The following is a 14,985-nucleotide window of genomic DNA, read 5'->3' on the forward strand; positions in this document are numbered from 1 at the left end:
TGCAATGAGAAGCCAGGACATTTTTGAAATATGTGTTTTTAAGAGCATTGCAATGCCTGAAAGGCAAGCAGGGGAAAAAAAAGCAATAAATATTGAAAAATCTGAGGTACTCCAAAACTATTTTAATAGAATAGCATAATGTGTTAAACTAAATGCAATGCACACATTGAGCCACAATGTAATTTTAGAGAACTAAGAACGTACTTCTTTTTATCTTTCATTGAAAAAATAATGAGGGTACCATTTCCTGGAGCATTTTTTTCTGTAATTGACAGGCATATATATGTGAACTCCAGTTCATCTACACCTAACAAAAGTCACTGTAACCTATAATATATGTATGCTTTCCCTCTCAAATCTGTATTTTCTAGTTTTAGGTATTAATACTTAAATTAATGACTTGCTCCTAAACAAATTGAACTTCCTCTGACTGGGTTATCCTAAAAGCTTTCTATGGTTATATTGTGGCATTTGCATTGGAGTTTCAGTCTGGCTAACTTCAGCAATTTTCCTCTTATCTTATTAGACTTTTTAAATTACAAAATTAATATGCATTCATTGTAACAAGACAGGAAATTCAGAGTTAAAGGAAAAAGTCAATAACCTCCCCCTTCAATCTCATCTCCTTTTAGGTTTCCATTGTTTTCTGTGCAATCTTCCATAATGTCTCTATGTTTATACCACATATAAGTAGGTACCGTGGTCCCCCTTGATCCTTGGACAATATATTCCGAGTCTCTCAGTGGATTCCTGAAACCGTGGGTAATACTGATCCCTATATATGTTTGTCCTGTATGTACATGCCTATAATCAAGTTTAATTTATAAATTAGGCACAGTCAGAGGTTAACAATAACTTCCAGTAAAACAGAGCAATTATAACAACATACTGTAATGAAGGTTATGTGATTGTGGTCTCTCTCACTCTCTCTCAAGATGTCTTATTGCCCTTGTTGTGATGATGAAAGATGATAAAATGCCTACGTGATGTGATGAAGTAGGCAAACGACACAAGTGTTGTGACATAGTGTTAGGCTACCATTGACCTTTGAGGCTACTTCAGGAGTGTCATCTGCTTGCAGACTATGGCTGTCCCTAGGTGACTGAAACCACAGAAAGCAAGACTGTGGGAAGGGGAGGGTAAGGTACATATATAGTGATAAAAAAAACCTCTTTAAAGGCCTGATATACAGAGGAAGCCATTGTAGCTTTCATTCTAAATCAGCATGACTATACATAAACTTTGTTCAAACCCAGAGCCTGATTTATGGCCCGTCATGCACGCATTGTACATCTGCTTTGTGAATGAGTAGCCTAATGGGGAACTGTCTTATCCTTGAGATATCCATCAGTGCTCCCAATGCCTGCAATCCTTTACGATAAAATTCATGATTTCTCTCTATATGTGACTCTATAAGTTGTTGAGCTTTGATAAGATGTAGAAAGTACTTAACTCTGTTAAAGACTGTTCATTCTCTGGAGCACTTTCTTCCCTGTAAAGAACGTGTTCCCCAGGCAACGGTCTTCACTTGGGCTCGAATTAAACTCTCCTTCTTACTTTTAGAGATTCTAAAAGGTTTGTTCATTTTGTGTCAACCAAAAGGCCTTCCTTCCTTTCTCCCTTTCTTACTCCCTGTTTTTGTGCGTCTTTCCAAATATTAGATCACACTACAAATCCAAGGTCACAAACTGGTGGCCTTTGGTCTAGATACAGCAAAGAAAACATTTTGTTCGCAAAATATTGGGGAAAATTTAATATGAAAAACTGGAAAATCTGGCTCCACATGCCTATGTGGAGATAATATTACTGATGCTACATGGGCTTTCCAATTTAACACGGTCTCTCAGTCCCTATTGATCACCCACTTATCACCTGTAAGCATTTGAGTTTATATCCTTCTGATACAAAGCAATACTGGTTGCTCAGTAGCAACTTGCTTTTTGTATTTAGTGTAATATCACGGCATTATCAATCAGGATGAGATTCAGCAGCATATAACTAAAAACACCCAATTATGGTGGCTTAACCACTAAGGGTTTATTTTTCTCTTATGTAAAATAAGCCTAAACGTGAGTGGTCAAGGGTTAATATGGCACTTCAGGGCCATATGGAACCTGAGTTCCTTCCATTTTTCTGCCCCATCTTCCTTTGGACATGGCTCCTAGTCTCAAGGTCAGTTAATCATTCATAGTGGCTGAAGAGCTCCAGGTACTTTATCCATGATGTAGGCAGAAGAAAAGTGAAGGGGAAAAAAATTGGTATTCTGAGTAAACCTTTTTTAAAGTTATTTTCTAGAAACTCCACTTAACTACTTCTACTTGTATCTCACTGGCCATAACTTAATTGCACTGCCACAATCAGCTGCAAATGCAATTGAGAAATGTTGCCTTTTGGTGGGGCACATAGACTCATTAGTAAAATCCAGGTGTTGTTACTAAGAAGAAAACATAAATATCAGTCTCTGCTACTTTGCCCTGCAGGTTATTACTGACATATGGAAGAGATTGTGAATGCCTCTTAAGACCCAAGCTCCCCTTCTTCTATGTTAGAAGAAACCTGAGATTTACCTGGTCAGAGAGGCACTTGAAGAATGTATCTCTAGGGCACCTGGGTGGTTCAGTCCTGTAAGTGTCTGCCTTTGGCTCAGGTCATGATCCCAGGGTCCTGGGATCAAGTTCCACGTTGGGCTCCTTGTTCAGCAGGGAGTCTGCTTCTCCCTCTCCCTTTGCCTACTGCTCTGCTTGCTTGTGCTCTCTCTCTGTGTCAAATAGATAAATAAAATCTTTAAAAAAGAAGAATGTATTTCTAAAACTCCAAAATTTTAAAAATAATTCTTCATGATCATAATCTTCTCTCCCTCCTATTATAGTACTTTAATTTTTTTAGGATTCACCAAGATGGGATTCCTAAGACTAATATGTACTAATACATATAAATAAAAAAATTGAGATCAATGGCTAAATTCATAGGAAGTCACGTCCTCAGAACGGTGTACAGTGCAAGTGCATGTACACTTATCAGCTCTGCATATTTTTCTCATTTTATCGTATTTTTTAAAGATTGTATGTATTTATTTGAGAGAGGATGAGTGAGAGGGAGTGTGCATAAGCAGGGGGGGGACAAAGAGAGAGGGAGAAACAGACTCCCTGCTGAGAAGGGAGCCCAGCTTCATCATCCCAGGACCCCCGGATCATGACCTGAGCCCAAGGTACCCACTTAACCAACGGAACCACCCAGGTGCCCCTTTTTTCTCATTTTAAATGTTGTGAAGTGTGGGTTAAAAATGTTATCATTGTTTAATTTGTATTTCCCTTACTATCAGCAATGAAAAGCCTCTTTTTCTATGACAGTTGTCTATTTTAATTATCTTACTCCTCTGTAGGGAGTTTATGTTAATAGCCTTTGCCAATGTTTCTGTTGGATTATTTGCACTTTAATTATTGTTTTTAACTCTTAGAATATTAACCTTTGTTATATGTAATATAAATTATTTTAATCTATAATTTCTAGAAAAAGCTTTCGCCAATGAAGATCCAATTGTTTATATAACCAAGTCTTTCCGTTAATAGCTATGGGTCTCTACTTAAGAAAGTCTCTCCCACTTTGAGATTATACAAATATTTTCCTAAGTTTTATTCTAATATATTTAGAGTCTTATTTTTGCTCTTCAACTCATTCATTCCATTGATATTTGTTGTGCATTTGTTATCAGCCGATTCCTTTTCAGATTTTAGAGGGCATGTTTTTCTGGTTGAGATAGATAGATAATAAGCAAATAAACCAGTATATAAAAAGGCATTTCATTAGAAGATTAAAACATGGTGACATGGGGGAGTGAGAAAGTCTCCTTGAGAATAGGTGGTCAGGAAAGGCTGTCCTGAGCAAATGAAATTTAAATGGATTCTGGAATAACTAATGATAGGACAGAAGTCCAGGGAAAAGACACAGGTAGAAACAGCCTCAGTGTATGTGAGGAAGAGCAAGAAGGCTTATGTGGCTAACTCATGAGGGACAGGAGAATTTGGAAAGGGAGGCAGGCACCCAGATACAATGGGCTTAGCAGACCACAATGAGGAATATGGATTTTACTCTATATTGAAGATTTACGTAGTCTATCTGCAACTTGTGTTTATATGTAATATGATGTATGTGGGAGGGGGTGAGGGAGTCTAACTTGTTTTTTCTTTCCAACTGATTTATATATTAAATAAATTGTTCATTTTTTGCAGTGGTGAGGGAAACCAGATAGTGATAGATCCCATAGATTCTCACCTCCTTTCAAACACTGTACAGATATTATTACTATATGAAATATATTTTCAATTGAAATGAAGCATATAATGAGTATGAGATTTTTTATCCCAGGGATGTGGCCATGGAGTAAAATCATTCCAGAACTTCATTTTAGAAGTTTGTGGGCAGCAGCAGTTGAGAAAGTCACTTATGAAAACCAATTTTATTACTTTATAGTCACACGAAGCAGTTCATCAAAAAACATAGCTCTAGTTGATCAGCCATTTTATTCACTGAACTTGAGCTCTGACACAGATGACTTTTGACCAATTCCAAAATCAAATCTAACCACAAAAGGCCAAGACCAGACACCAAGGGAGACATTTAAGAGAATGTGCCATGGGCTCTGAAGGCAAGTCTGTAGGAGATCTTCTAAAAATATTCTGCACAGCGGTAGCATGAAAAGAGTAAGCACGTAGGCCACAAGATAACCTCTGTGATGAGGAGGACACATTTTTGGATGTTTAAGTCTGTATGTCTAGGTAGTAAGTAAAAGAGTCATTACTTTATAATTACACCGCAGTCCTCCTGATTTGTCCATATAAGATCATTCTATAATTTATAATATCCTTTCTTAAAATTCAAGCTTTACAACAACCCCATAGGTTATTTCTGCAAATTTATAGATGAAAATAGATTAAAGAATTCATTCTCAAGTCTCTTTCTCTTTTTTTAAGATTTTATTTATTTATTTATTTATTTGAGAGACAGAGCTTGAGTGCATGAGCCAGAAGGGCAGAAAGAAGGGAAGAGAGAATCTTAAGCTGACGCTGTGTTGCACTCTGAGATTGACACAGGGCTCCATTTCACGACCCTGAGATCATGACCTGAGCCAAAACCAACAGTCAGACGCTTAACCATCTGAGCCACCCAGGAACCCCCAGCCCTCAAGTCTCTTGATTCTAAGTTCAGTGCTGTCTCTACACATTAAGTTAGCTGACTAAGATCACACAACGGGACTAGGGAGAAGCCAAGGTTCACAGTCACTTCCTCTCACCATTAGGCTGTATGGACAGCTTGACCATTTATTTATCTGCCCTTAATCAATATTCTTTATGGATTTGATTGGTCTGCTAATTTGCAAATAGTCATCCTTGCAGCAAGTACTTATGTTGATTTAAAAATAATAACAACATTTAGAGCCTGGGTGGCTCAGTGGGTTAAAGCCTCTGTCTTTGGCTCAGGTCATGATCCCAGGGTCCTGGGATGGAGTCCGGCATCAGACTCTCTGCTTAGCAGGGAGCCTGCTTCCTCCTCTCTCTCTGCCTGCCTCTCTGCCTACTTTTGATCTGTCAAATAAATAAATAAAATCTTTAAAAAAAATAACATTTCTCATTTTAAAATAATGGAGATTGAGTGATACGTGAGTTCCTTGGACATTTAAGATCCAGAGACATTTGCTAAGCTGGCCTTAAAACACAAATTACCTAGGAAATCTCACAGTAACTGGTTAACTAGTGTATCAGTCAAAATTAAACAATGCTGTGGCATTACAACTAAAGAGCCCTGAAAAGAGCTGGGCTTTTGTCCGGGTCCTGGTCCCTAGTTTCTCTGAGATACTGGGAAAGTCACTTACATTCTGTTGTCCTCTGCATCACTTAGTATTAAATTTGATGTAAGCAATGAAAGATGATTACTACCAACTTAAGCAAAAGGGGCTTTCTTGGAAGGATATTACAAGACTCACAAATGCTTGAAATGTTGGGTACCGGGCTTAGAAAGTGACAAGTTCATCTGAACTAAAAGGAAATTGGGGTGCTATTAGGGATGAATGGGTATGGGGCAAACAAACCCCATCCATCTACCACTGCTTTCCTTTTCTTGTCTAAAGATGATCTCTGTGAGCCCTTCTAGCTCTGACATCCTCTGCTTCTCTGTATTTGGAGGAGGAAGGGTATATATGCAAACAGGGTGGTCAGATGCACTCTTGCTAGATGTGCATCTGAAGGCTGCGTGCCGCTGAGGAAGGCTGAACCACAGCAGCACTCCAGAGGCTCACCAATTCTGGCACTAGGAAGTAGGAAGTAGGAGGGGTCTCAAGCAAGCGAAGTGTTTGGGTAGACAAATGATGAGGAACAAGCATAAATAATGCCACCAGTGAGTGTTAGAAGCTTCCAAAGGTTTCTAACAGTTGCATCTTTTACAAAGGGCAGACTTGACTCCATGAAAGAGACTATCCTAGAAGGTTCCCTCATGCTGATGAGATACAGTACCTAGCACTGACCTGAACTGCATATTTGAATGCAATCTCTATGTAAATGTTAAAGAGCTTCCCAAATCAAAAGTTGAAAACTTTTCAAACAGTTGAAATCTGGTAGCCTGCAGGTCAGATATAGCCTGCAGAGAATTAGTTACCAACAGATAACAAATATAGATTATCCCCCCACAAAGGGAAGTTTGGGCAACAGTTTTCTACTGCCTATGGTGGGGATGTGGACTCTCCATATCGCCAAACCTCCTCAGGGTCCTCTTTACACATAATGCACCTGTTTGGACCCTGGGAGCATTCCAGTTCCTGACCCTTGATGTAACTATTTCTGTGACAACCCACACAAGGCCTGTATGTGAGCAGCCATCTTGAGGATCCACCAGCGTGTTTCCCTGATGGACCTGTTTAAGTTCCTAACCTCTGTTCTCGGGCACCATTTGGTAAGATCCTTTTGCTCCTGACTTACTACCGGTATTGCTGGAAACAACTGTTTACCCCAACCAACCCACATGTCCCTTTTCTGACACAGCTGATCTTCAGGCATATTTTCTCAAAGATGAAATGACCTTAAATGACCTTAAATATCTGATGTTGTGAAAGGCAGCAAAGAATCTTCACTTAGCGTCTTCTAAAATGTAGGGAGAAAAGCAACTATGCATCTGAACAGAGAACCACTTCTGCATGACTTCTTGGAAGACAATCACTGAGGAAAGCCTCCCCGGAGGATTATTTATCTGTTTTCTGTGAGTAGCTGTGGATGTGCTGGGCACTAGTTGGTGATGACGATTCCTCTAAGTTGTCTCTCTGCATGTTTGGTCCCATCTGGATGTTACTGCTCACATAATTCCTATCCCTGGTTTATAGCACACAATGTATTATAAGACCATTCACTTCAATCTTTAATTTGTGGGGTCCATTCTCTATCAAGCAGCCACATTTCCTTGCTTAAATCTCTTTGATGGCTTCCAGGCTGCTTTTAGGCTAAACTCTAAGATTCATGGAGAAGTCTACAAATCCTTGCATTTTGATTCTTCTTATCTCCCTGGCTCCATCTCCCACTGCAAGTTCCCTGACTCACTTCACTTTGACCATTTGGGTCTTCTTTGAATTTGTGAAAGGATACAAGCTCTTTCCCACCTCAGGTCCTTGACTTTTGCCATTTCCTGTTCCTGTTCTTCCTCCTCACCCTTTTCCCTATCTCCTGCCTCATCTTTAAAATGTCACTTTGTCAGAGAAGCCTTCCCTATATTCCACTTCCCTCCCATTCTCCCACCCTTATTTTTCATTTCTCATAGCCCCCTGCTCTCTGGTATTGCTTTTAACACAATTTATGTTTTCCCACTAAACTGTGAACTCTTGAGAGCAAGGACCTTATCTACTTTGTGCCCAATGACTACTCATGGGCAGTAGGGTCCCTGCCATAATTGAGTAGGTGAGCAATATTTATCTGTCAGATGAGTGAAAAGTCCACTTTCCATCCCGCAGCCCAGTCTAGCAACTTACTCTTCTGATGTAAGACATTCTTTCTTAGGGAAAAAAAAAATTTATTTCAGCTACGTAAACAAATTGATGATTTACCGGAAGATAAGCCGGGTGGAAAACTGTTAAACTTCTAGGTTCCCCAGGTGGGGTCCCACGCCATCACCCGAGAACTTGTTGGAAATGCACATTACCAGGCCCTTCTCCGGACCGCCTAAACAGAAAACTCCGGGGATGTGGCCCAGCAATCCGTTTCAGCAAGCCTTCCAGGTAACTCTGATGCACATTTAAGTTTGAAAACCATTGTTCTAGGCTCTCCAGTTTTTAACCTTTTTCCCTATTTTTTGGGGGGTCCTTAACTTTGGTATAATCCTATTGGTAAAACAGTAAAATCCTAAACTACCGCAGAGGCAATCTTTGCCGTCATCCAAAAGCCTTGAAAAACGGACCGTTCGTTTATAGAGTACATTATGTAGAACGCACTCCCAGGAGGTTTGTCTTCCTCGTGGGTACAGGCCTGCCCCTGGCGTGGCCTACAATCTAGACAATGTTGTAACACTTGTCATGTGCAATGTAACAATGCACAGGTGTAAATGACTAAAAACTCCGCACGAAGGCAGAAGGGCTACGGAGCAAGCCTTTGTTTACCCATCCCTCCCGAGTGCTCACCCTCGGTCTGATATCGCTCATTTCCACCCAGAAAAGCAGACTCTCCAAGTTACAAGAAGGTTGTGTGTAGAACGTTTTCTATTAAGCCAGTTTTCCCCGGGGAAATGGAGAAGATATTCGCGGCTGCGGATTGCAGTCCCTCCACCCTAGCACAGAAGTAAATGAAACTAAAGAACCCTTTCAGCTTCAGGAGAATCAGAGGCTCCAGCCGACTTCCCCGCCCCTACCCTCTGGGAAAACCCGAAGTGGACTTCATTAACGTCGGGACGCGAGCGGCAGCTGGCGGCAGCACGTCATTGCGCATGTTCTCTCGCCCCTCCCGCTCAGAGCCGGAAGGGGGAGCGCTCGCGGCCTGGGCCTGGCCTGGCCGGGGCGGCTGCACCGGCGGCCATCTTGGCTTCCCGGGGCAAGGCGGCGTGGGGGGAAGAAGTTGTAGGGTGGGGGCAGGAGGGAGGAGGAGGGGAGAGAGGGGGAGGAGGCCGCGGCGGGGCAGGGCGGGGACTGTCTGCCCGCCTGGGTTGCGGAAGTGGTAGCCGCTGACCGAGCCTGCTGCTTTCTCGCTACTGCTTCGGCTTCCCGGCTCCCCCCCGGACGGAGAGGGCGGCCCGGCTGTGGATGGTCAGATAACTCCGATCTCCTGCCGCCAATCCCTGGCCTCAATCAGCACGGAGCAGACGGCGGCAGCGGCAGTAGCAGGCGAGGAGGAAGATGGCGGGACGGCTGCCGGCCTGTGTGGTGGACTGTGGCACGGGGTAAGGGGGCTGACGGGCGGGGGAGGGGTGGGGAAACTGAGGCGGAGGTGGGAAAATGGCGGGGGAGGGTGGAGGTCGGCAGATGTGTGCTGCGGCAAGGTGCTGCTGCCGACCGTGTCAGTCTTAGCCGCGCGGTGTTGCCAGGGGTGGGGCCCGGAGCCAGGGCCTCCCTTGTTGCCTGGCTTCACGCGCTGGGACCGGACCGGGGCAGGGGCGCGGGGCCGAGAAACCCCTTGGGAGCGGCTTGCTCCGCGCGACCCCTCCCAGCCCTTCCCCCATCGCGGTGGGCAGCACCGCCCAAGGAGACGTGGGGCTGGTCGCCCCTCCAGGGCCCGCGGTGCGGTCGGGGTGGTCTCAGACCCCGTGCACCCGGCTCTCCTTTGCCTCCACGTCCCTTCCTCCCCGTGGATTTGGGGACCGAGTGAATCGAGCGCGGGGACAGCCTGGCAGAGGAGCGAGAAAAGAGAAGCACTGCTTGTAGGTTTTGCAAGATTGCTGTGACAACACTCTGCCCAGGGGTGTGGGTGGGGAAAGGGAAGAATCAGACTCTGAAAATGGGAACCTAGGTCGGTGCTTTTATTTGACCACCCACCTCCTCTCCTATTCCGACTCCGGTCTTTTCCATCTCTTACTGCGCTTATACCGGTGAACCAAGTCACATTTTAATTTGAGAGAGAAAGATGTCATGTGTTACTTCTCTTGCCTCAAAAAAGTCCCCCAGTGAGCAAGCGCGCTGCAACTTCCTTAGTTTTGTCAAAGCCGCTTCCTGCTTTCAGTCTTTTATACCCTTATAAGGTAGTTTTTCGCTTCCAACCTGAACACATCTTATTAGAACTTTCAAAATTAAGCGTATTCCAAACATTGAATTTCTGGTGCCAGTTATCAGTTTATGTGAATTTAAAAATATATATGTATTGATGTTTCGTGGGGCGGGAGGAAGGGAAGCACCAAAGAAAATAAGTTGTGTGCGTTCGTTTTGTGAAGGTATCTCAAAATCGAGAAGGAAGGTATAGAGCTATAAAGGGACATGGTTGCTTTTCATGGAGTTACCAGATCTGTAGAATAGCCTTTTTACCTGTAGACTGGCGTTAAAGTGTATATACAGGCATTTTAGAGTTTTGGCACACTTTGTATTTTCATTAGAAATACTGTCTATATTTTAATGTGGAATGACTTCTTAATGTTGCAGTGTTGGGAGTGTGTGTCCTGTGTCGATATATGGTTATATTTCTAATAACCAAAATAATCCAATGGGCGGGGGGTTATGAGAGGTAAGAGTATTAGCCTAGTTTCCCTCCTTTCATTATTCACCAAACTTTTGTTGTTTAAGGGATTGTATACACAAACTCCTCATTCCGTTTGTTCACTGTAAAACAGCTCTAGCTCTAATCTTCATGCTCTGAACTTTGGTAGTGTGACTTTCTAAAATCCCAGCCGTGCATGTGGAAACACCGATTTATTAACATTTTCCTTTGGGAAACACCAGCCTACTTTAGCCTTGGAACTTCTAAATGTATTGTTTTGATGGACAGCTTATTAAAGTTACTATTTTTTTTTAATCCCGCCTAATGTTCTTGAGCCAGTATATATATACATATATATATATCCCCCCCCAGTCAAATTGGTGAGTAGTTTCATGCTTAGGGTCAGTTTTAAAATTAGATTTGGCCGAAGTGAGAAGGAATTTTCAGGTGTGTTTTGTTAAAGTGAAAAATACTGCTACATAATTAATAATTTATGCTTTAGAAATTATTGGGTTGTTAATAAAATTAGTGTAGATAATTGTAGTCCTAACAACTAACATGGTAACAAGTAAGATGTTACTTTTTCTCACTGTTTTTCCCCTTTTGAAATCAGTTCTGGTTATTTTTGAGTTAGTATACTAGGTATTTCATTGAGGTTAACTGTCCTTAAGTGACCTCCTTCTGATAGGGCAACCCTGAATTTGAAACACATGCTGAGTGACCAGGAGATGTGGGAGGGGTTCAATCCATACTTAGGGTTATTTTTGTTTTAATATTTCAGTTATTACTACATTGTTACATTTTACTTTATTGCATTAATTTTAGCTCACAAGGTGAGGTAGTTAACTAGACACTCATGATTTAAATGGAACTAATTAGGATTCCCCATTGCCTCTCACCTTTTTTTTTTTTAACCATCTGTCAGAGCTCCATTTATTTTGGTCTTCAAAAGGTTTTTTGGTCTTTTGTGTTGCCTATTAATGCAACTCCTGGAAAGTCACACCTGCAGCTTTATTAGCAGGAAGAGGATAGCTCTTTGAGATTGGGACTGCGATAAGCATATTTAAGTAAGGCCTTCATAGGGAGTTTTATGTTCCAGAGCAGTGTGGTCCCCAGATGAAAATTGTGTGCCTGTAATTTGTGCTTTAGAGAATGCATTCATCTATTTGGTCTATAATTACAATTACCCACTTAATATAAGTGAAAAATTAAAAAAAAATAAGTGAAAAGTTATAACCTGAATCTGGTTGCTTGTTCCGTTTCATCATATAAGTTAGGAAAAAGATGCCTGGAAAAAGTGGCCATCTATGAAACTTGGTGTTCTCCAATAAGAAAAGCTATTTAAGAGTTAGGAAACATGAAGTTTAAACCCCAGACCAAAGTTCGAGATCCTCCAGCAAAGATCCTTTATCTCAACATAAGATAAAAAATCACCTAAGCTGAGATCATAAAAGAAAATAACTCCTTTGGAAAATTATTTAGAAATAACTGTTTCTTTCATATTGATGTCATCTATGCACACTTTCTTGGTCTGTGTTGGAATAGTGCTGTAGGAAAAATATTTGCGTAGAGATTTTCATTGATAGAACTGGTTGCTTAAGAACTAAATTATAGAACTATCAGTTGTGAGGGAAACTTTTTTCAAAAGCATTTTTATGACATTGTAACACTTGCAAAGTTTAAGAGGATCTTAAGTTATTTTTTGTATGTTTTCACTCACTTCTTCAACATTCAAGCCAAATAAAGGAACTGCTTATATACTTTTTTAAATGCTGTAGCTCAATTATAGAGCTCTGCATTGTCAAATTTCCTTTTCCCCTTTATGTCTTTTTTTTTTAATTTTAATGTATTTATTTATTTATTGTACAGAGAGAGACACAGTGAGAGAGGGAACACAAGCAGGGGGAGTGAGAGAGGGAGGTGCAGGCTTCTGGCCAAGCAGGGAGCACGATGTGGGGCTCAAACCCAGGACCCTGGGATCATGACCTGAGCTGAAGGCAGACACTTAACCAACTGAGCCACCCAGGTGCCCCTGTGTCTCTTTTTTTTATCTAATCAGTACTGCTGTGGTAAATTATTTCCATTATGATAGCAGAGGTTAATATGGCCCTGCTAGAGAGCTATATATTGGTATCTAGATGTATTCAGATTTAGAACTAGTTCAGAATTTCCATAATTGACATAAGCTTCCAAGTATAATTTTAAAATGTAAGCATAAATATTTTGTTTGGAGTCAGTGGATGAGGAGCTTATATAATTCATACTGTGGCCACATTCTAGAAATTAGTACAGATAGGATGATCTTCTTTGAGAACCAATGGGGAAGAGCTGAGTGGGTGGGGAAAAACAAGTGGGAAGTTCATGTTTCCTATGTGAATTCTGTACATAATATTTAATAACAACACTATTTCTCCAGCCGTCTTCAAGGGCAGAAACATTTGCGGTATCTTGTTGTTACCAAAAAACACAGAAATTCTTATTCTTTCTCAGGGGTCATGTTTTGTATGCCCTTTGAAGTAAGTGTAACAGGCTCCTGTTGAGAAGTCACTTTTTTTGGGGGGGCATTTTTAAAAAAATTTAAATTTAATTTGCCAAGGTATAGTACATCATTAGTTTTTAATATTATTTTCAATTATTCATTAGTTTAATATGATACCCAGTGAGGGTTGCAGAAAGGGAGGTGGGTGGGGAGATGGGGTAAATGGGTGATGGGAATGAAGGAGAAGTCACTTTCTTACTTAGACTTACCTAAAATCTTTCTCCTTTCCTTCCCCACCAGTCTCTTTCCCTGCATGCACATTCTGTGTTGAAATAGAGACTTGGGGTTGTGTGTATATATATATTGTATCTAATGAACTTTCCAGCCTAATTGTAAGACACAGTTCAGAAATTTATTTTTAAGCACAGATTGGGAAGCTCCACTACTGGAGGACATGCTGGCCAGGATTTATATTTATCTTATTAGTTTTGTGACAGTCATTTTTATCTCATTTTACAAGTGAGCAAACAGGATTGGAGAAATATAAATTACTTTTTTAGTGGCATGTAGGTAGCAGGTGGTAAGAGTTGCTATTTGGACTTAAGCTTTTCTGTATTGAAGCCTGTGTTCTTTCTGTTACACTGTGGGGATTCCTGAGCCCTTATCAGAATTATGTACGTTTCTTTGTTTTTATTAGTAAGGCTAATTCTCTTCTTGTTTAAAATATTATAAATCTTAGCCTTATGCATTAGATTTAATGAATTAGAGAATTCTTGTGGAAATCTTTCAGATTTTTATTTATGTAAGTATATATGTATATATATCATATATATATAAAATTATATGTATGTAAAAAATACATATATAGTATATGTGAATTCCTAGCTTATTTCCATGTCACTTTGCTTACATTGAAATTCTGGAAAAAATTACTCTGTTTTATCAGGAAATACTAATAGCTGATATTTATTAAGAATTACATGTCAGACCCAATGCTTTATATCATCTCATTTACTTTTCACATCAACCTAAGAATTATCTCTGTTTTAAAGACAGAAAAAATTAGGGTTTAAAGAGGTTAAACTATTTGCCCAAGGTATTGTAGAAAATAAATGTGGTATAGTCCCTACTCTATATAATAGTCTCCTTACATAGAGGATGGGCTTTTAACAGTAATCATTTAGATATTTTTTAAAGAAAATTCATTTATGATGTTGTAAAGGCAGAAAGCAGTGTTAGTAACTTAAGGATTAGTTGCACAGGTAGAAGTGGTATTGCCAAATCAAGGCTGACTGTAGACTTGGCAGCAGGTCAGACACTCTTGGGATTGTAATGAAAATGTATAATACAGTCTGATTTCAAGAATCTTAATGAGATAAGAGCTAAAAATTATTTTAAAAAATTAGGATGATAAAAGATCGCACTTTGTCAAATGTTAAGATATTTACTTTTGTGATAGTAATAGCTGCTCTATAGGTTGTATGAGAGATTATTGTGGTCAGGAAGAGTCAGGGAAGTTGCAGTGAAGGTAGGATATATGCTCTCCTTTTAAGGACAGATACAGGAAAAGGAAGTTCATATGCATCAGAGAGCAGCTGCTTTTTGTATTTAGCCCTGTTAGCATACATTGCACCGCCCTCTTCCGTTGGAATTGAGGACCACGTAACAATGCAAATCTAGATTACATAATGTGAAGGGTAACTAACATTTATTGAGCACTTACTGTACCAGGTTTTCATTGTGTCAGCAGAACTTTGATTCAAAATATTTTTACTTGATAGGAAATAAAAATCCTTTACAAGAGGTGTTAAACCTTGTAAAAAGGGCTTTTAGAATATTTGCAGAATGGAATGCAGTTGA

The 14,985-nt window shown here is 40.4% G+C and overlaps 1 protein-coding gene and 1 long non-coding RNA gene across 2 annotated transcripts in view; one reads left to right on the forward strand and one right to left on the reverse strand.

Annotated features, from left to right (window-relative positions):
• LOC125095959 (uncharacterized) overlaps positions 1-8,963 on the reverse strand; it is a 57,568-nt gene extending 48,605 nt beyond the window's left edge. The window contains exon 1 of the long non-coding RNA XR_007126017.1: positions 8,651-8,963. This is a non-coding gene — a long non-coding RNA (uncharacterized LOC125095959). The remainder of the gene's footprint in view (positions 1-8,650) is intronic.
• Positions 8,964-9,071: 108 nt separating this feature from the next.
• ACTR3 (actin related protein 3) overlaps positions 9,072-14,985 on the forward strand; it is a 59,759-nt gene continuing 53,845 nt past the window's right edge. The window contains exon 1 of the mRNA XM_047722535.1: positions 9,072-9,402. Within this exon, the coding sequence (XP_047578491.1) occupies positions 9,359-9,402 (44 nt within the window). The 5' untranslated portion in view covers positions 9,072-9,358. The remainder of the gene's footprint in view (positions 9,403-14,985) is intronic.

Source organism: Lutra lutra, chromosome 3 (genome assembly GCF_902655055.1).
Source record: "Lutra lutra chromosome 3, mLutLut1.2, whole genome shotgun sequence".
In the NCBI taxonomy this organism is placed as follows: domain Eukaryota; kingdom Metazoa; phylum Chordata; class Mammalia; order Carnivora; family Mustelidae; genus Lutra; species Lutra lutra.